The sequence below is a fragment of the Acyrthosiphon pisum genome, chromosome A2, assembly GCF_005508785.2.
Source record: "Acyrthosiphon pisum isolate AL4f chromosome A2, pea_aphid_22Mar2018_4r6ur, whole genome shotgun sequence".
NCBI classification, from domain to species: domain Eukaryota; kingdom Metazoa; phylum Arthropoda; class Insecta; order Hemiptera; family Aphididae; genus Acyrthosiphon; species Acyrthosiphon pisum.
In genome coordinates this window covers 90,478,130-90,502,292 of record NC_042495.1, presented here as the reverse complement: position 1 = coordinate 90,502,292, position 24,163 = coordinate 90,478,130, and the positions used below count along the sequence as shown (strand labels likewise).

Below are 24,163 nucleotides of genomic sequence, written 5' to 3'. Positions count from 1 at the left end.
CAGAACATGGCATAAATAGTTATATATATTACATTAATTGTGATACGAAAAAAAATACAACTTTTACCTTTTTTAGTCTTCGCTGAATTTATTTTTATTTATCTAATTAGATTATATAGTACTTAACTACTAACGGTATTGTCTTTTCAAACTAATAACTGTATATAACTACATATTCTGTAAATATTATATTCTTGTGGCTGGATTAATAATTTCATTCAGTAAAATCAATAATATAAGTAACAATATATCTTTTAAATCTATTAATTTATAATCTAAAGGTAATAACAATAATAATATATTAATATAATATAATTAATAATTATTATAATAATTAGTTTTTGGATAGAGATTTTGGTTTTGGTCGAATATAGGTAACTGTCATCACTGTATACAGCAGAAATCATTGGTTATAATTATTATTTCAACCTTAAAAACAGAAAACAAAAATTATATGTGCACATATTATTATAACTTTTAACAACTAATTTATTGTAGTGGTATATTTTATAGCCAGGTATAATATAGGTACCTAATTTTAAGGAATGCTGTGTATCGGAGTGGTGTCCTCCAAGCTTGTGGGTGAATCTTTTTCATTTGTGTACTTGGTTCTGTTTGTTCCAGGTTCTTGTAAATGCATTTTTTCCGGGTCAATCGAACGGGTTTCGTCGTTTTCCAACATGAAAAGCACGCCGAAGTTTAACTGCCGGATGTCGTAGTAAATAGATAGCGTTAACATCACACAGACAAGTCCCACGACCAGGTAGCCTATATTATTGTATACGGATAGAAATGTAATTACATGTACGGTTTATATAAAGATGATAGGATAAATTTTATGATACATTTTTTTATGACATTCTTACCGGTTATCATTAGCTTGTAGAGAGGTCTGTACTTCTGGTCTGGAGCGTCACCCGGAATGTAATCTCCGAGACCAATGGTCGTGAGTGATATAAAACAGTAGTACAGTGAATCCATGTAGTTCCACTCGGGTTCCAAGTACGTGAACATCGCCGCGGGCAGCAATAGAAACAGAAATATCAACGTGCCCAGTATAGTGCCGAAATGCAACAACCGGATGGTGAACGGCGGATATAGATGTCCGAGACGGCTATTGAGGAAGTGCAGATACTTGGTCGTGGGTATCATCAACCGATCGACCAGTGCAGTCAACAGCACCAGTGTCAAGGGTATACCGAAAAGTGCGTAGAGCATGCAGAACAACTTGCCTTCTTGAGACAGCGGAGTGACGTGACCGTAACCTGAAAGATATAAGATTTTCAGCGCAATAATATTATTATGTACCGATGCCTACATAATAATATAATGTATATTGTATGGAGGTACTAGAAAATAATATAACGAGAAACAACTGACACGAGTAATTATAATTGTGCTGTTAACTGTAGTAGTCAAGACCGGTACCTATTATATTACGTACTATAAATGTCCTAAATGTATGATGCAAATCTACAGCGTTTAACAATATTATGCACGAAAACTTTCGAAATATGTGCACTAAAAAATGTGAACGAAATGAATAAGTGGACATTCATGATATCAAAAGAAGTAAACCGGGTGTGTCCAAAGGCAGATCATAAAATTCATGCGGTAGAAGCAACGAATAATATTATTTTTTTTTTATGTTTTTATTAGCTCTCATCCAAATGTTATAATAGCCTGACAATTAATTGATATTTCTTTCCTTTGAAACCAATAAAAGCAATAAAAAAATGTTTTTCGTATATTAATAAATATTATATTTTTCGATTGCCAAACACTTTTCCGTGATAATTTCAAATTAATTGTTGATCGACATTTTAATTCTTGTCTTTATCGTAAAGAGGAGAGAGTTCGTTTATTTATCAAGCGTGAGCAAAATATGCAAATTATTTGCTCGAATAACAAATTATGCCTTAACTAATAAAATATGCCTTCTTCTATGAACTCAGTTTGATTTGAAACGCCCACATTTCAAATCCTCGATGCCGTGCATACACTCAGTTGGAAAATTATGCAAATGCATATAATTCCGGCCTCCAGACATAAATACTTACCAATATTCTGATCGATTAAAAAAAAAAAAAACATTTTTTTTTTTTTTTAAATTTAATTATTATGAATCTCATATAGGTACATACTCGTATTTATGTATAAAAAAAATTATATTGATATACGAACACAATTTATTACATATATCTATCAATTTAAGTTATAATACACGTTATATTTGTTAGTTATTTCTGATATAGGTACCTACTCTATATAATATTAATATGAATTACATTATCAAGCAAAACTAACATAAAACATGTATTTTAATATATTATACATTTTTGGTTATTATTTTAATGTGAACACATTTAAATTATAAATTGAACACATCTTTATTGATTCAATATAATGCTTCTTGAATATATTTTTTTCATAATTTTCAGTAATAATTTACTGCAAAACAATATTTTTAAAAATGAATATTGTTTTATTTTTTCTATTTACTATGTGTTATACATTTTGGATTTAAAACATATAATTTAATTTCATATTCCGAAACAAACTGTTAAGTATTTAATAAATTTATCTTGGGGCATTTCGATACATAAATATTAAATTTCAAACGAGTATTTAATTAGTTATAGGAAGTATTTAAACTTCAGATGAATAGAGTTATAGTAAACCATAATTTTGCGGAAATTAGCTTTGGCCACACCATTTTCCTCATCTAAATTTTAAACACTTGTAAGTTATAAATTTATAACAAATTAACAATTCATTAGAAATTAGATTTGTATGTATCATAATATAGTAAAACATTTTGCATATGCAGTATAATAGTACATATTGTTATTTGTAATAATTAAAAATTTTAAAATGTAAGATGTCATACAAAAATATCTTAAAAAATGATAACAAAAAAATGTAAAAATATTTTTTCCAAATATATTGTATGATATTGACTTTAAGATACGAGTATAATAAATAATATTTTCAAAAACTTCAATCGTTTTCGAAATAATGAGTTTAATAATATAATATAACAAAATATAACCCATATTATGTGATATCAATGTAATAAATGGATTAAGATCAATTCAAAGTAAAACATAACTGCCAATCACAGTTATTATTTTCGAAACTTAAATTTTAGAAAACGAGTAACAAAATATGTTTTAACAGAAAAAACGTTTTGAAAAGAAATTCATTTTTCTCAGAGTTATCGATATTCTATTATATATACTCACCTATAGTTGTTATTACGGTGCAAGCGAAAAATAAAGATTGGCCAAAACTCCAGTTTGGTTCGCCCGAAACATTTTTAGCTGCTGATACGCCTCTGTTACTAGCAGATAAAACTTCTTTAATAAAATTCTCCATTGAGTCATCTGAAAGGAACAACAAATTGATTAAATAAAGCCATTTGAATACTTCACAACTATATATATTATTATTAGGTCCCACGTTTTTTTTTTATTTTTTTTTCAAGTGAGAAGAGTAGGTTAGGAACTGCGTATAATATTGACTGTATCGACTAAAGAAATTCCATTAAGCTACGAGGAAAAAGTTTAACAAACTGAATGTAAAAACTCTGTAAACGTACATCAATGCTCCAGAATTACAACGGTGTTGTATCTTACAAAATTATAATTTGAATGATAATATTAAGTTATAATATCGGCAGTTAAGACTTTGGAAATACAAAAATGATGGATTATAGAAAGGTACCTACACTGCATTTGTGCGGTCAAATTGTCTCGGTATAACAGTACGACTAATAGGTAAATTTAATAATTTGTTAATGCATTTCAATAATTAAATTTTGTGTGTAAGTCCGTTTTCCCGGTATATTTTAAAAGCCTAAGGTCTGTTAAAATACATCACAGTACCTATATGACATACAATGCGTGTAAAACACAAGTAAAATTGTACTAATAATTGTATTACACAAAACAGTTTTATTAAAATATCTTTTTATTAGTTACTAATTACTATACACTATAATAATGTTTACACCTCCTTCTACCGCACTTCAAGTGCCTATTATCTTATAAAATACTATAATATATTATATTATTATGTAGGTACAATAGTATACAATCAATTACCATGTAACTATGAATAGACCTAGACTAAGAATAGACCATTATGATTCGAAGTCTGTAGTCAATATTTGTATACAATTAGCTAAGTGAACTAAGTTCGTTACCGAATACAATATTTTGATTTTTGTTATTATAATATTCATAACATATGTTTACAATAAATAAATCATACCTACCTATTATTAGTTGTATAAATTAACTAGCTGATCCCTAGTGTTACCTGTGACAAATTAAACGCCCACGAATTTACAACTTCTTAAACTCTAATAACTATAATATTATTTTCAGTAACCAATGGCAACAATATAAATAAAATAATAACTGTTTTCCGTGAGTCAGCTATATTCAACATTCAAGTGTTGAAAAGTGAAAAGTAAGTAATAAAAAGTAGCATATGACACTAAGGACATGCTGGATCTATTGACGAACATTTTATGAAAACCAGTCAAAAACTATGGATAGGGGTCAATGGTCATCCGTTCCAGCTTTTTAGTTTTTTATATAGTAGATAATATATATATATTAATATTATATTTATTAATCAAAGTTATAACTGATCCCGCACGGCATTAGCCTGTGACAAATTAAATAATGCCAATGGAATTACCCTGTCCTACACTCCATTAAATGAGAACTACACATATTTTTAACACAGTTATTTGGGTGATTTTAACTGAATATAAATAAAATACAGGTCTAAATAATTATATACAATTATAATAAATATTTTATTTTATGTAACCAATGGCAACCCTACATAAACAATAAAATGCAAAATTAAAATATTGACTTCAAAATGTACATCCTCGAGATTACCTATGTACATAATTTCAGAACCATGATTGCGATTCACTTGGTTTTAGATTGATTGCCCCCCTCACACACACACACACACACGCACACATCACCATACATTGCACACATTTAAAACTATATAATATATATTATATATAATTGCTAAGTAACCATTTAAAACAACAACCGCATTGATTAATGTAATAAATTATTGAATTTGCTTAAAAAATAAGTACGGAATTCTAAAATACAGACCATGTTTTTGATAACCAATTTGAGACGTGTTGTATGGTACGCATAATATAAAATTACAAATAATATTGATTGAATTGTTTAAATAGTTACAGTAAATGTTTAAATTAAATAGCACAGCTAAACGACCAAATTTGAATGCTGTCTGCAGAACAGGTAGTGGATACGATGGTACCATAAGAGGAGCCGGTGGAAAAATTGGAGACCGCGGAGGTGTTTTAGAAAAAGATTATTTTAACAAAAAAGTAAACAATATTATGATTATGCACAGTATACGTTAATGAATGCACTGCGAAAATATAACATACATTTTTAGGACAAAATACTATTAGAAAAGATATCAGAAAAGGCAAAAAAATGTGAAAGAGAAGAAAAATGTGAAAAAGAAAATCAAAAAGAAGATTTGAACAATCAGAATAATAAATAAAAGAATAGGCAACGGAAAAAACGTATAAATTCAACGTTATTGACAGTAAAAAGAAAAGATATTCTCGTGGTAGTACTATTTCATTTTTTTTAAATATAATTATGAAAAAAAATAAAAAATAAATTGTATTAATACGCAATAAAAATGTGTTTACCTAGAGACAATGGTATTTTAACGTTTTAAAGTAGTAGCAGGCAGCGCTTGTCTGCCGTGTAGTTTGAATAATTATAAGCTAATGAATAATATAATGGTATTATTTTATTATTTCATGGATATAATTTTTCTTTTTCATCTTTTTAAGCTACCAAGCTATATTAGGTTCTTAAACGTTAAGACTTAAAGGACTGAATTAAATTGTCAAAATAAGTTCATTAAACTAACGCATAATGTATAATAATGATTAATATTTTTTAATTTACTTAAAATTCTAAATTTACAAGCAAATAAGACATTTTAGGAAATAATTTTAGAAATTCTTATTTTTTATGGTTGGTAATCATTAATCATTTATTTTCTCAGTAATTGAATTGGTCTAAAGTTCACATCTGTTTATTTTTTCATCATAATCTCGATATTTATTATTTAATGGCTCAGTGGTTATGTATTTTTGGATAAGTTATAATATTAAAATCTTCAAAATAAATGAATAAATTGTTCAATTTTTTACTATACAGCTGAGTACAGTTGAATATTTACATAATTTGACAAGACAAATAAGTTATATATTTAAAGGGGTATATTTGCAGAAATCGTTTGTAGGTACTTCAATTGCTGTTGCTCAGATTTTTTTATCGAATAAATAAGCATATAATCATTAATGTGAAATAAAAGGCATTTCAATATAATCAATAGTGATGTCCGTGAGGTAACCTAAAATAATGTTTAGTAAAAATTATATTAAATTATTTGATTAGGTACAACAATACATTTTTATAAAATATAAAATATTCGGTTTTATCTATGTAGTTTTAAAAGTTTTTCGTAAATACAAAAAATAATATTTGCAAACCTGGTACAGGTACTTATAATTTAAATAGGTAGCTATATATTTATATGGAACTCTTAGAGTGTAGCACTAAAGCTCTAAGACCCAAAAAAGTGTTAATGGAAAATAGTCAATAGACGTAGGTACTATACAAAATGCAATAATTGAATTACTTAAGCCATTGTGTTTGGAAAATTGAAAAAACTATAGTTTATACGATTAGGTTCCTTTTGTAGGAATATCTAAGGTTCAAAATTATTTTTTATAACAAGAACAAAGCTGGAACAATGTTCTCTTTTACTAAGAGTTAGGAGAATTTTTTTGGTAGGTAACTTAAATCATTATTTTGTTTTTTAACTGAATTGTTTTAATTTTATGGTACAATGCTTTAAACAAGCTTTATTTATTTATAAATAAAATTAAGAGAATCTTTAACTAGGTAGGTACTTATATACATTATAAGCTTGCTGAAAAGTTGCTTGTGTGTTCTTTTATTATAAAAATGTTGTATGTATTTGTGTAAATAATATCGTTTTGAAAATAACCGACTAATGTCATATAGTATTTAGGTACTGAGTATTGGAAATCTACATAATACTAATTAAATCTATAATAAATGAAAAAAAATTTCATTGACAAACCATTTCCTTTTGGTGGAAAGGTTGCAGAGGAAATCAACTACTAGTCCCACTCCTTAAGTACAATATGAACAAGAAACACGTTCATATTTTAAATTGAAGAAAATGAAAATAGATTAACTCTTTATAAAAATGTTCTAAACACTGATGTAAATCCTTTAATTAATATATTTTTATACATATTATTTAGAACATTGAATTGAAATATATTTAGATATAATATTAAAAAATATAATTTTTTCTTTCATTTTAGCTATTGGCAATTACAATATTATACTAAACGTTAACAAAAAAAAAATATTAATACACGTTTTAATTTTTGAAATAACGATTTCAATAAATCATAAAATATACATACATCGTTAAATGTGACAAATGGTATGCATAATTTACCGCAAACGGTATTTTCAACAAAATTTCATCATTATTATTTCTATGCTATTTTTTAAAACATAAACTATGGTTATTTTAGTCGTAATAAAATGTTTATTCACAATCGTTTTAATTGTTTATATAATATTTACCTTTTTTTACGCTGCAATAATAATATAATGTTTATAATGTATTATACATCGTACAACAGTGTAGGTATGTATAAAATGAAATACTTTTGGTTTTTATGGTAGGCATAGGTAGGTGTACTTGATGCATACAAAGTTTTATTTTATAGCAAGCATAGAACCCGAATCGAAATCAAATTAAAATGCTTTCAATTCATTATAAAAACTGACAGGCTTATTCGATTTTACTTTTTCCTATCGATGATTTAGATGTAATATAAATGAGAAGTTCTAAAGTTATTTCTACCATTTAATTTTCTGGCAATTACTTTAAAATAAAAAGGCGGTTTAAATACCATAAATGAATAAACCATTGTCCGTTTTATATTTATTAACTTTTGATATTTTATATTCTAGATACGTATCATAATATTTATCCATTATATTTGAACAGCTGTGGTGGTAGATTTGTATTGACAGACCGTTATTAAATAGAAATGTATGATTAGTTAAAAGCTTCGTCCTTTCTAAACACACACAAGCTGGTAGTTTTTACGAGGATTTTTTTTTTACGTACCGTAATATTAGTTATTTTTTATAGGTATAACGGAATGAAATTGCTTGTTTAATTTAATTAATCCAAGCCCAATTCCATGGATTTATGGGTGAATACAAATAATTGTAATGTGTTTTTTTTTGTATTTGCTTGTAAAATGCTTATACTGAATCGTTTCAAAAATAGTAAGAAATTACTATTAAGTTACCATATGCGACGTCTATAGTTAAAACTTATAATCATTTCTGTAAAACACGCACTCATTGAAACGAAACTTATAAACCTTTTAATTTTTATAATTTGATATACAATTATAATATGGTTATTATCTGTCTTTGATTATTTACTTTTATCTTCCAATATCCAATTTAATCTATATACATTAAACATAGTATGTTTATATTAAATATATTAAAATCTAATATCAATTTATTGAGTTCCCAGTATTTGGTAATTTTGTTAGGACGTGAACTAAAGCTTTAAAATAAATAAAATATATATCAATTCATCGCAAGAAGTGTTGTTTTTAATTGAATACTTAACACTCACGTAGTATTTATTTTAATATTTTACAATCATATTTTAAATCTATCATTTCTAGAAAATTCAAAGAAAATTCTTTCTTTTCAATCATGAAATATAACGTATAATTGGTTTTTCTATTATATTAAATATGATTATCACAACAACTACAATATATATATATAATACAATAAGAATGTACAATTCGATTTCTCGCTTTATCTTGAATTTATTAAGAATTAAATCAAATTACAATTGGATATTATATTTTTTTTCTCCATATATATTCTACCATATAAACAACTATTGTAATAAAACGTTTAGCTCTTGTATAATATTATGTCTATACGAATAAATACTTTCAACGCTGCAGTTAGTATCATGTGATAAGTATTTTACTATTCTCAAGAAGCACTCTTTTAGAGGTTTATTCAAATGGCCGTACGCTACATACTACCCTGAACGCAATTACTAAGAGGATGTTAGCGCACTATTTGTTTTCTCTCACTGACCCATGCGCAACATACACAAAATGCATTTGCGCAGAATCGTTTTTTCTATGTTTTTTAGTAATCTTAGCGTAAAATCACCCATTAAAAAAAAAGATAGAAAATAATATTTTTGAGGGAATGACATATCTATTTGTCTAAATATGGTTCCAAAACAATTTAAATTTACAATATTTCTTAAGTCGAATACAAAATCAAATAACAAAAAATATAAAATCGATATGTCATTCCCTCTAAAATATTATTCTCTATCATTTTTCGTAATGGGTGATTTTACTCTAAGATTACTTAAAAACATGGAAAAAACGATTCTGCGTAAGCGTCGGCCAGAGAGAAAACAAATAGTGCTCTGACTTCTACGCTGTATTATATTATATTATTATGCATTACCGTTTTTATACACGCAAATCAGACACACAATTATAACGGCTAATAGACAATCATTGAAGCATCCTATGCATTCCTACGAACTGCAGTATAGACGAGATTGAAAACACTAATATAGATAATCGTCGGAGCATCCCAACATTTCTAATGGCATGGGCACCTATGTAATATACCTTATATACGCTTGAATACTCGGATGTATTCGGTAGACGGAAATATGTTAAGAGGATCGGTGGATTATTAGCAAAACAGCACGAGCCATATTAAGGTCTACTGCACCTGACCGCGTCGACTTCACTCGGGTCCGGGCAGGGTTTGATTGGGCGGCATGCTGCAGTGGACCCATAAATGATTGGATTTGAGTGAACTGTCGCACAGTTGACATTTTAATGTTTAACACGATGCCCATATTACGTGGAAATAATAATTTCCACCATAAATATTAATATCGTACATTATGCGATTTGTAATTTTAAACCAATAATTAAACGTTACAGGTCAATCATATTTTGTATAGCCTTATACATTTCAATGTGAAAATAAATCGTAAAATCCCTTTTTATCACTTTACACGACGCACGCGCCGGACACAAAATTGAAAATATATACATTTTTCATTGTTTGTTGTTATACGATTTTAATATTTGATTAAATTAAAACTTATAACGAAGTGGTGCATGGTAAATAGAGGACTGTAAAAATGTTAGCTGACCTAAAACTGCACTCACCTATACGGTTAAAATAATTTTAAATTTTTGTTTGATGTACAATAATAATTCGATTGAGTATATAATACAATATTGAATATTATTAATTAATCGGACGAGCATTTAATAATTTTTCACTCTGTACTTACTCATTCCAATATCGAATAACAAAGCGTTGATTTTTTTTTCTAAATTTTTTAAATTAATTTTAGTCAATTTACATTTTACAATTTGTGAATTTCAACTGTTTTAATAATGACAAATTGTAGTCGTGTATTAATTATGATATTAAGATACGCGTTAAATACAAACAATGGACTTCTCTATATAAAAAAAATGTATCATATTTTGTCGTATTGCCTATCATATTTTTGCGAAGAATTTGATTTATATATCTTTATACCAAGTAAAATTATATAAATGATATAATAGCAATGAGGTTTTAGTAATTAAAATTAACGTTATTTATATTTCTTCTTGTATTCCGCTCAATATTAATTACCCTACATTAAACTTCTGACAAAATAAACACACGTGTTGTAAATGATTTGGCGTTCCTGCATTTAATCTTAAAATATTTGAAATGGTAAATTAAACTTTAATAGCAGGATTGGGATGTCATAAGCCTTCTTTATAACTTCATAATATGTCTGTCTTGCGTAATAGTATTTTGAACAAAGTTCTATCAAATAAAAATTTAAACGGTTATGATATCTTGTTACGATAGTATGTAAAAGTCTAATGATCAATTTTCTGTTCTTAAATAGTTAATTACAATACAATTTTACTTTTTAGCATGGTGACGTACTGGTGTGACTGCTCTAAATATAGGTACAGGTAAATTATATAAATAAAAAAAATTCATTATTTAAATTGTAATACATTTATATTTAATCTCGACAGATCTTAAATATTATTATCAAATTTTGGAAAAAAATTATTCTCAAGAAAATGTAAAAAACCGTTATGAATTGTAATAGGTGCCTACATATTTTATTAATGAGTATAACTACTTCAAGTTTTTTCTTTAATGTTATAAACGTTTTATGAAAAAAATATTGTAAATTGAGTTATGCATTAAATTATTCTCGTTAGATTATTAGAACATTCATTATCATAGTCCAAAACTCTAAAACGTATGATTTAAGATTAACTTTTAGTTTTAAATAACAACACTGCCACACTAGTCACCTATGAATTTACCGTTTCTCGACTTTCACGCGATCACTGACCATGTAGAATGTACGTATGGATACGCAGTTTTTAACTTTGTTAGAATTACTGGAAATATTATAAAATAATATTATATTGTTATATTGATCATACTTCCATACCTACTAAATTTAAATACTGGTAATCATACGTGATATGTGTGGGCTTGCGTGTGCCAAATCACGGTTTTGAAATAAACACCCTCAATCCTCATAATATAATATGCTATTTGTACCTATTGATTAATTCTTTTTTTTTTAATAATATTATTGGATCTATCAACTAATAAATATTTTATTATTCTATTGGGTAGTGTGGGGGGGGGGGAACAAACCAGTCAGTTGTTGTCTGTTGAGCATTCATTCGTAACACACAGAACTATTGCCACATTTTTATTTTTTTTTTGTATTTATAGTACCTACTTATTGCGGCTGTGTCAAAAACTCGAAACTCTTTTAAGAGAAGGGTTCACATATTATTTACTATTGATGAATAATATTATTAATCAAAAGTAAAGTAACAACTAACAGGTTTCCTGCGTTATATAGATTATGAACTATAATGACTTTATTTGAAAATATGTATAGAGAACCGTATATGTCAAAGTGTCACCAAAACGATATGTTAAATAATAATATTATGGATTGTGTTTCTAATCGGTTTATTATGTAAATTAAGGATAATAATATTTTATAATTATTAATATTAGTATTATTTTAAATTAATTTATGATAAAATTAATTTTAAAAATAAAATGAAACCCCCAACATTTGGGGAAATACCAATAAATAACATGGTGTTATAACATTTTTTAATGTTATAAAAGTAATTTACGAATTACCAATAATTATAATGTCATGATGTACGTAACTGAAAGAACTCTAGAAAATTATTAAAACTCATAGAAATAATAATACGTCTGTCAAATATTACATGTTGTCAAGGAGAAAGAATTTACATCTAGTCATGAGAAATTGAATTGTCTGAATTCCTGCGTAGACATTTCCCATATATAAATACATTTAATGGCTTTGTACTATTACAGAAGGTTACTTGAAAATTCACTGAATGCCTTTAATTAAACTTAAAATCGTTACATTTGACAATTTAAGGTTAAAAATTATACTTGTAATAAATATTAGTATATTAAACAATTATTAATGTACACAAAAAATAATTTACAATTATATAATAAATTTTTGAATAAAAAAATACTATTATACAGATGGGTATACGTATAATATATACAGAGTAATTTTATTCATCTAACATCTTAATCTCGATTTTTTTCTTTAATAACGAACTTATTCTACTTCTTGAAGTATTTTTAAGGACTATATTTTAATTTTTTATTTAAAAGTAATTTGGCATAATTTAATATCATTGAAAAACAATATTTTTGAGAAAAATTATATTATTTACAATCTTTATCGTTTTGAATTACAGAGTACATTTTTGATTACATATTCCTAAGAATATTTTTCAGAGTATTTTGATACATATAAATCAATTTCGAAAAATTAGCTATTTAGTTATAATAGTATTTAAAGTTTTTATGAGGGGAGATGTGGGCCAACATTTTTCGAGGTGCCACTCAAACTTTATTAATACTTTACTAACAATAAGTTAATTAAATACTCGTTCAAAATTAAATTTCTATACAAAAATACTTCGAAAATATTCTGCTTTAGAATATGAAATTAAAAATGTACATGCATATGTTGACATTTAAAAAAGTAAAAAACCATGAAAACGATACCGATAAAAATTGTAAAAAAAGTAAACATTTTTCAAAAATCTTGTTTGCAATGACATCTAGGAGGTAAATATTTAAAAAACTAATACATCAAAATAATGAAAGCAGAAACATTGACTATAGATCATTGCAAAGGTATATATTATTTTTAAATTATGGTTTTTATTAGACACTATTTAAATGTGTTAAAAATAATTATTACATTAAAATAGATTTAAATCTGTTTCTTTTTATTATTATTATTTGAGTGTTTCAAAATATCTTTATGTATTCATAATGCCTTTTAAATATATCAATAAATCAAATTTAAATGTGAAAAAATAAATGTTTTATAAAATATTATGGTAGAATTTATTTATATAGGTAGGTATATAGAAAAATGTACAAAATCTATGTTAAAAACTACATACAAATATTTTGTCATTTTTTATAGTTTTCTACCATTTTTTTAAGTTTAAGACTACTGAGAAAGTAAAAAAAAAATTACTCTTAGTTACCAAGAATATATCATTTCAAATTGATAGCTTCGTCTACTTACAGTTTTTAATTTACATTTCTGCCTAAAAAAGTATATCTTAAAATTACATATATAGGTATATGTAATTTTTAAATTTTTAATGAGTTTTATCTTATTTCATAATATAAAAACTGTACTTCGATTTCTTAGGCCACAATAGTTTTTTTACAATTACTTACATTTAACTATTTTTTTTTAGTTTCATATAACTACAATATGTATGCAAATTTTATTATCAGATAATTTTAAATATGAATATAATTAATGAGTTATATATATTATGTTCTATGTGCATTGCGCATGTATATGTATATATTTTATGATTAGTTTAAAAGTTCATAAATAATAATAACAGTTATTTATTTACCACTATAGTTTTACAATTCATATAAAAAAATTTTACATTTATATACAAATATTATTTATCTTATTACCAGAGATGGTTTTTCAAATAAGATATTGCATAATATACATGTCTTATCAAATACCTAATAATATTATGTATTATATATTTAAATTTCCTCATATTCATGCATCCAAAAATTTATAAAGTTTCAAGTATTATTTGAATTATTTACTGAACCGTTGTGTTCTTATTCAAATAGACTATTATCTTTAAACTCAGTTTTTAGTTGGTGTTTAATGGTTTGAATACAAATCAATATAGTTGATTTTCATTTTATTTAGTAGTTATTGACTATAATATAGTAATAAAGTACAGTAGTATAGTGTTGAACCTTTGAGCGATAAAAAACAACATCATAGGTAGTAGCTTTCATTATGAATATATACATTTTTAAAATTTTAATCTAAATCTTTTATTATGCTCTCAGTATTGTGAGCTTTTTTTAAATAAAGTTTTTAATGCCTGAAACAAATATTAGATTAAATATAATATAGTACCTGCCTATGTAAAATTCCATTAATAATTGCGTTTCTTACATAATATTATGTTTATACAGTGTTTATGAAAATTAATATAGATTTACTATTCACATTCATATTTAATGAACACAGTTATGATTTAAAATTATTTAAAATTGTTATGAGACACAAAATGTACTCGAAATATTGAAGACTTTTAAAAATCCTTTTTCAAGCTAATAAACACAATTATAATATATTATTTTGTTTATTTATAACTTTCAGGTTGTTAAATGAGTAAGATATTAGAATAGAATCAATACTTATATACAAAATATATTATGATTTTAAGATACATCGCGGCGGTCGTAATTCTGCCTTAATATAATAACCGTTCACTTTTTTAGTTGTTAATCATTCCGTTGTCTAAAAAAATATTAGCATAAATTTAATTTCAACTGCAATTTTATTAATTAATATTTTAAATAATATGTAAATTAATTTCTTGCTTATTTAATGGAAAATTAAATATTTTGAATTGAAAAAATGCCCTCAAAAAATATATTCATTTCGTTATCCATTATCTATATAAGCCATGAAGATTTAATTCGATACAAAATGATAATTAAGTGGGTATATTATTTGGATAAAAATAAATATATACACGTTAAGGAAACTAATATATTATATTCAACGTAACATCATGCGCATTGTAAGTAGGTACTAACTGGCACATTGTATAACAAACCATCATTACTATTCTGTATAACCCTATGTTTGTTGCTATCAATCAGCTTATTAATCAAAGTCTATAATTCCATCTGTTGAATCACCAATCAGTACTGTACTCAACTCTATACATTATAATATATATATATTGCTCAAATATCAACTTGCCGAAACGATATCGTCATAATAGCGGTGCCGAAATTGTTTCGCTAAACTCGGTAAACCCTAATTTTATTGGACCGCTTGGTTACAGTGAGAAATAACGCAATAACCATTCTTGCGGTTGAAATGAGAAAAAATATAAAATGTTTATTGGTTAGGCGTCCTAAACTAATTTAATTACACATTTTGGTGTACGATTTTCTTTTTTTTTTTTTAAAAAGAAGGTACGATAAATTAAAACAGATAAAACTTGGACTGTAAAAACTTTTCAGTAAGATGTTTAATTCCAATCGATCTTAATAAAACTTTTATTAAAATTATTTAAGTAATTAATTTGACGTGTATACCTACCTATACCTATATACGCTGTATAATACTGTTAATTAATTTTCATTTAACATTTTATGCTTTTAATTATCGAAAGTTCTAACCAAATGTTAACCAAATGAATGTTAAATTTTGTTTGTGGTGATAATATTATAATATATTTTGATATGAATTCAAGTAATTGAACTAATGAATTCCGTCATAACTGACTGTCAACGCATGCTTACCACTTTGGTTTAAATTCCTCCTCCCAAGCTAACATTTTTGTCACCATTCCACAAAAAAAAACAATTGCAACTTCAAACGCACAATTTCTCATTGTTTCATCCCACGATTTAAAACAGGATAAATTTATTTTATTGTTGACTCAAAACTGGGGTTAACTTAAATGCTTGATGATTAGATAATTGTTATGGCAGCAAGATGACTTTCAGCTCTAAGATATCACAATATATACATGCATATAACGCGCACTTCAAAAGTTCAAAACTTAACAAGACACACTTAAAAGTTTAAATTAATTTTTAACGATTTCCATAAATTAATAATATAAAAATGTTAGTTTTTTTAAATTCATGAAATATGCAAAAAAAAAGCTTAAAAAATAGAAGAAATATTATGTATAAAAAGCAAAAATGCAAAATATATATTTAGATGCAAAATAAAATTGTGTAGGTATCTAGTTTTGTCTTGCAGACAGTTGATATATATTATGCAATGTATTTATTTCTTATACGGTTATTTTTATGAGTGTGTAAAACAATATTATGAAAATGTTATTATTCCTTTGCCAGTTATAATAAGGTCTACTATAGTAACAAATAAAACTTCAAGTATTATTTTTAAGCATAGTGCCATATATTTTTTTTTTCAATATCAGATTTCATAATTTGAATCCCTATATTATATAGGTAGTATATCTATCTTGATAATTTTTCTTTTGATTGATGTATTTAATTAATTGCAAATTTTTATGTTGCAATATTTATTACACCCACTATAAAGATATAAGTATCTTGTATAATGAATACAGCATATTATTATTGGTACATTGAAAACATAGATGGTGTTTAAAGTTTATTATTATCGAGTGTAACAGGGCAATTAATTACGGGAAAACGCAATTAAATACGAATACTTTGCCATGAGATTTATTCATTATGTATAATATTTTCAAATATTTGGTATCTATTTATTTCATATTGATTTTGTTCAATGTTTTTTTTTTTTTTGATCGTTTTTTTGTCTACATGAATACCTATTACTATTTTAGTTTTTATTTTAATATAATACTATATATTAAGAGGATTCTATAAACAAATAACCTCAACTTAGCTTATATTTTACATAACATATATATATTGGGTAATTCATTTTGTTGGTTAGATTAACATTAAGTAGGTAGGTCCTGAAATCATTGTTGAAACTTTTTAAGATATTTCAAGAACAAATTTAGGGATAAGAATTTGCAATTAAATCTTTTATAAAGAATACAATCAATGAAATCAGTTATTGTCGATGACTTGAGATAATTAAAAATTTAAACAAATAAATCATGGGATTTAGAGGAATTTAATCTAGAGTTGATAAGGCTTGACAAACATTGCAATATTATACTATTTGTGTATTACATATCTTTTTAACAGTTTTACCTTAATTTATTATCATTTTGAGATTTGAGTGAGAAAAACAATTAAAACTTATCTATAAGAAAAATCTTCACTCCTGTCGAACTATTACTTACAATTCGTTATCTTATTCTAATTTTTAAGTGCTTACATTTTGGAAAATTTAAGTTTCGGCTGCCGTTTAATTCGTATTACTAATTTAATTAAGTATTACAGGATCTAAGTATAAATGAAAATTTTCCAGCATAAAATTGTATGTTTTAACAAAAATTCCTGAGTATAGATAAGTAGGTGACGTAACATATTATATTCAAATTTAAAATACGTATTTAATTCTGTCATCGTGGAATTTATTGAAAGGTGCCCTAGATAATTTATCACCTTTAAATTTGGTCAATTAACTCTAATATTAAAAAATAAAAATAAAATAGAATAGAGTAGAACACATTCTTCCGAACGTTCAATTTGACGTGTATTGCGCGTTATTAAGACTGAGACCGAGCGAAGGGTGTAACGTTCCTATTAATCAGCCCATTTAATAAAAAAAATATTTTGCATATTTATTATTTAACTTGATTTTTCACTACTCTATGTAAATATTTCACCGTGCGAGGAATAATCAAAACACAACATAATAATAACAGTGAGATTTCAATGATGATTTCGTGGCAGCGTATAATTTATTTATATTTACTATCTATTACAAGTCATTTGTCATTCTATTTAAAGTATATACAGTGGGATTTGAATATCTAAGTTTAATCAGCGGTATTGGAGTGGCACATTGTTTATCATGATATGTATGTATTGAAATACGGAATAGTATACCTACACCACGTTTGCATTATATATTATTATATGGTTCGTAAATAATATGGGCACATGGCAAACCAAACAAATGGAATAAATGAGTCTTTTGTATTATATTATAATTTATGATGAATGTTTTTTTTTCCCACCAACTACATAGAACACCTGGGATTAGTCTCTTAGGAACATTACAGACATAAAACAGAAATTGGCTCTATTAACAGTCGGGGTCAAAACTTGGCGAAGCCGCGAGGAATTCTTTTTTAATACGTCACGTATTCTTTTGAGTACCCTAAACGAAAACTTGTGTAATCAACATGTATAATCCTTTAATCCTTTATATTTTTGAAATAAAGTAGGTTCGTATGAATTGTTGTTTTTGTTTCGCCTTATAAATTAATATTTTGAATTATATTAATAAAAACAACGGCTACGCAGTAAATATATAATAAAATAAAATCAAACTGATTAATTATAACCGACTACCTACAAGTGTTTATAGTTAAATATAAGTTTTAAATGCCTAATAATGTTTTGAAGTATGGTGTATACTACAGTTTAGTATAATATTATAGTTTATGTACCTACGTAATGGTAAAAAGTCCCTACGATGATATTTTTTGAATTACAAAAAAATAACTAAAATGGTTATTTTTCGTTTCAATATCTGTTGAAAAAGTTTAACTTGAAATAATATCTAAAAACAAACATTGTGCATAATATGTACTTTCGATATTCTTGAGTTGATGTAAGAGCAATTTATGCGGAACTTTATATTACATTTTCAAACCTAACTACCTTACCAAAATTGAAAGTTTTATGAATTTTCAACAGTACAATTTATTATTTGCTAATAACTCAAAAAAAATTATTGCTTTTAGAATCAATTTAAAATTGTTAATTGAATGGAATTAGACATCAGTCCCGTCGAAATCTAATATCGTGTTATATTTAAGGAAAATTAATTGGTCTTTGTGATACATGATGTTGCTATGGAGTTCGGATCTTAATGGAAATTCGACCTTAATTACATTTTACAGTTACGGTGTATTATTGTGACTATACTTTATGAATTACATTATCAGCCAAGATTCCGAAACTTAAGGGGTTACTTTGATAGATAGAAGGTTGCAGAACTAAAAACGTATCCCCTCTCCTAATTTTCGCGATTACAAAAGATTTAAAATAATAACTTCGATTATAAATGCTGTAAACATTTCTTTGATTTTATTATTTTAATGATTTACTATGAGGTGCAAAAATAAATCATAATTTTGATTAAATTTCATACTTGAACCATGGTGCTCACGAGAATTAAGGGTACGAACGTATTGTTGAGCATATTGTTTGGACAAACACTTGTTATCCACCCAAATCCAATATAACATCTCTGATACGCATAAAATATGATGAAAACTCCTGCCAAAAGGAAAAAGTTCGATAGCAATGAAATATCATCCAAGATAATATAAGCTTCTAGAATCAATTTACCCGTAGATATAAATCCGAGGCCAGGTAATAAACACCTATTGCAGTTAGGGATCTTCACCGTAAAACCATTCGAATACATGAATACCTAATGTAGCATGATTAGTTGGAATGAATTAAAATGTTGAACGTAAATTTGAATAAGCGTATTTTGTTATATCACGTGATATTATATCTAATTAAATTGTCAAATTTAATTAAACGTGTACCAAAATTACAAAAATTAATTCTGCGTTAATAACATTACATAATATTTTAATATGTAGGTACGATTATAATAATTATTATACTAATTCAAAATATTTTGCCTAATGGTATCAGCATAGTTATATATATGTATTCTTGAATAATAATATTATTCATTGTATTATTATACATGAAAATATTTGAAATATTTTATCATTAAAAAATATAAAATCACAGATAATAATTATTTAAAATATATACCTATTAATTTAATAGTATTACCCTCATATAATATTATAAATACATTTTACTGATCTTTGACATCAAAAGAAAAATTTTGGTTTTTCTTTTTTCGATATCATCCATCCAATAGTACTATGGTAATTTTTTCCTTGAAAATTGATTCAACTGTAAGGTTTCTGTCATTTTTATAATCAAATGAAAAACAAAATAAATATATTTTAAACATTTTTGCTACCTACTACTGCAGCCATTTTGGTACCTAGTCAAATTTTGTATATTATACTATATAGTATATTCGCAAGATTGTAGGAATAAAATTGATGCGTCCCGCGAGGGAAATATGCGACAAAATAAAATATATTTAAGTGTAAGTTTTTATTTCATATTTGGATTATTTATTACAATTATTATAGTATATTATCTTATATACATATATATATATATATATATATATATATAAAATAACCAATTGATAATATGATTTAAAGTAATGTTTATTCGACTATAGAATATGTTAATTCATTCATCAGACAGTTTTGAATAGTTTATGGAAATAAAATTAAAAGGTAGGTAATAAAACCCATGATTTTAAATTGTGATTAACATTAATAATAATTTATAAAACATATTATACAGGTTTATGATTTATGAAATAAAATAGAAATAAAATATATTGAGAGAATTTTTTGTGTGTTTAATTTGTAAGCAATTATAATGTCAGAAAGTTTTGATCGTTATAACGAAGACGTGATTGACAACATTATGGCAATTTAAATTTATTCATTCGCATAATTGTGTTTTTTAAAAACATATATAATATATTTATATGCATTTTTCCAACAAAACATGTTTTTATATTACGAATCAGAAACTATAATCTAAGTGTAAACCCTTGACATCACAGTGGTGGTTGTCAAACTCGGTTATTTTTGACTTTTTATTTAATGGTTTTCGACATAGGAGACGTTTTTTGATTTTCTATTCAATATATTTACATATACGACCGATAGATTTCAAATTTCGTACCCCATAACTATTGCATGACGTGTAAGACTTTACATTTGAACATCGTCGAAGGTCGCGTACATTCAATTTGTTTTATTCTATTCTTCGCAACAAAGATGCATTATTATAATACGAATTATTCGATAATGTCGGATTTTAATGAGTTGTCCGTGACATTAAAAGTACAATTATAAATGCACCGATAAAAAAATTGTTTTATCACGGCGTGCTGTGCAAAAATACAATGCACCTAGGTTCTTTCCGATAGATAAGTATAAGTATAGCCGCCGGGTCAACTTTATTTGCACTTTACAACCTCTTCATCGCGATAATATGTATTGGCGACACGTATTGTTATCACTTCAAACGCACAGAGTAAACACCGAACAGAAAATTATACCTACGTTGGTAGTTTTGGTACCTCAAATTCGTGCAGGTATAACGCTCGTTATACGATTAGCTAAACGCTCCGGTGATTTTGAAACGCCGCATATTTTCAAGTGGTATGTGAAGAAATTACACGGTAAGTTATGTTTGCGCGAGTTTTATTACCAGATCAGCGGGTAGACTGTGGTAAAAGCATAATATTTATCTGGTAGTGGTGTAACGAAACGTACATAACGAGAATAAATGAATCAAAATAGCAACAAAAAATAAAACTTGAAATAATAATAATATGTATCGAAATTTGAATAACCGTAACATGGCGCGGAATGCTTTTTTTTTGTATAGGTAACAAAAGTTTTTCAACACAAAAAAAAAAAATAACAAACTATAAATTATAAAAATTGAATTGTACTGAATTTCAGTGTATAGTCGTAAAATAACGACTAAAAATATACCTACTTTATTCCAAAATACTCATTTTTTTTTTTTAGTGAAGGATTATAATGCACCGCACATAGTGTAACATTAATTTGAATCGTTTTAAATAAATAAAAGTTTTTTAGACTTAATTTCTTAAGGTAAGTATAGGTAGGTACTTCAATTCCACTACCACCGAGACACTAGACGTCGCGTGTTTCTAAATGTTCTTTTTTCTCACCAAGTTAAATTATATTATACTCCTATTAAGGTAAAATGATTTCACCACCTAATCATCCTTCATTCATTAATAAACCACGTCTAATAACTGCCTAGCCACATGGTAAAGTAGTTACCAAGTATTTACAACAATTTGGTAGGTCTCTATATTATTACGATAATTTGTTAACCACACGGTTTACTTACACGCGGAACACGGTGGTAGTGAAATATAGGCATATATCTTAAAGTGACACAAAATGGCAAAGATAAAATAAAGCATTCCTACATGCGTGTAAACTTAAATAGTTTTTGTTACTTAAAAAATGTAATTGTGTAGGTATTATACGTCGTCGCAACCGATGGTGGATGAGGGTCCTTTAGGGTTCGTTAGAAGGTACTTCTAATTTATAAATAATTACTTGAACATTTATCATTTTTGTCACCATTCTTTTTCTTATTATAACTCTAGCGATCTGAAATTTAAATTACGTGTTATAATTATATAGGTACGTAACAAAATATAGTTTAATCTTAAAATAATAATAATACATTTTTAAAATAATGCAATATAAATGTCATAGGAACCTGAACCACCAATTATATTTTGTTTAGGACATAGGTACATTACACACATCAAGTTTCTTAACACCTACACATAAAATAATAAAATAAAACATTATGTCTTTTTCCAGATGAAAAGAAGAAATAATAGAAAAATCTAATACAAACAAATTTACTTTTTAAGTTCCTCTATGCTTGAGTTGTCTGTAGGTATTGCAGAGTAAGAGGCGCAATTTGGCACGCTTTTGGATTTCAAATTTATATATATACCGTGGTCACTGTTACAACATCGTAAATTCATGGGTAAACATTCGTAAAAATTCTATCCAGCAGCAATTTTAAATTTAAATAAATACCAATGCAAGTATGCTACCTAGTCGTTTGAGTTATTTTTATATAATAGAGAAGATTAGATTTTGAAAAATGCGAAATTTAAATTTGACTAAAATGTTTGCGGCTTTAATTCAATGATATATTATTTTATATAAACATTTTTGAATACCAGTATTCTGCAGATGTACCTTGAACAATTGAATTATTTGATTCCTAAAAACCTATACCGTAACAAACTGTCATTGATAATCTACATTTTATTTGAAATCAAATTTTTTTGAAAAACAAATTGCCCAATATTCGATAGAATAAAATATAACAATTTCCCTGGAACCCAACGTAACCAACAGCCATTTTTGTGAATCGCTTATGTAGGTTTTTGACAAAAGTTGTGACATTTGTGCTTTTGTACTTTCCGAGATGGAGTCATATTTCTTAGTGAATGCTATGTCCTGAGGAAATAGTTTACCTTCTTTCGAAATATATAATACGATGATAAGGTAATTTCAGTTCAGTTGTGTCAAAAGCCCATATTGGTGGTAGATAAATTTATGTATAACCATTTATTGAATTGAATTTATAATAATTTATTGAAGTGCCTACCTATAGTATTATTATTTTCGTATAATCTTTTGATTTGATTTATGCCACTTGGAATTTAAATATGCAATATTAATAATTTTTCTACACATACTAAATACTTTCTATAATATGTATTTTATTTTATAGAACGAAATATATGTATAAATTATTATGAAAAATTAAGAAACAAAATCATCAAACATACAAAAATTGATGAATGAAAATAACTATGTTTGGATAGACACTTTTATCGGGGAAATAACTTGCAAAAGTGATCATTGTACAGGTCGGGTTAGCCAAACTCACCTATAATCACTAAAATATCTATGTATATCGACTAATGAAGTTGGCAT

General features: G+C 26.2%; 1 protein-coding gene across 1 annotated transcript in view; it reads right to left on the bottom strand.

Moving 5' to 3' along the window:
- Positions 1 to 268: 268 nt before the first annotated feature.
- The window catches only part of LOC100162572 (potassium channel subfamily K member 1), a 41,330-nt gene continuing 17,435 nt past the window's right edge, over positions 269 to 24,163 (bottom strand). The window contains exons 2-5 of the mRNA XM_001943866.5: positions 3,246 to 3,386; positions 867 to 1,265; positions 533 to 768; positions 269 to 429 (exon numbers count right to left, since the gene is read on the bottom strand). Of these exons, the coding sequence (XP_001943901.2) occupies positions 539 to 768; positions 867 to 1,265; positions 3,246 to 3,386 (770 nt within the window). The 3' untranslated portion in view covers positions 269 to 429; positions 533 to 538. The remainder of the gene's footprint in view (positions 430 to 532; positions 769 to 866; positions 1,266 to 3,245; positions 3,387 to 24,163) is intronic.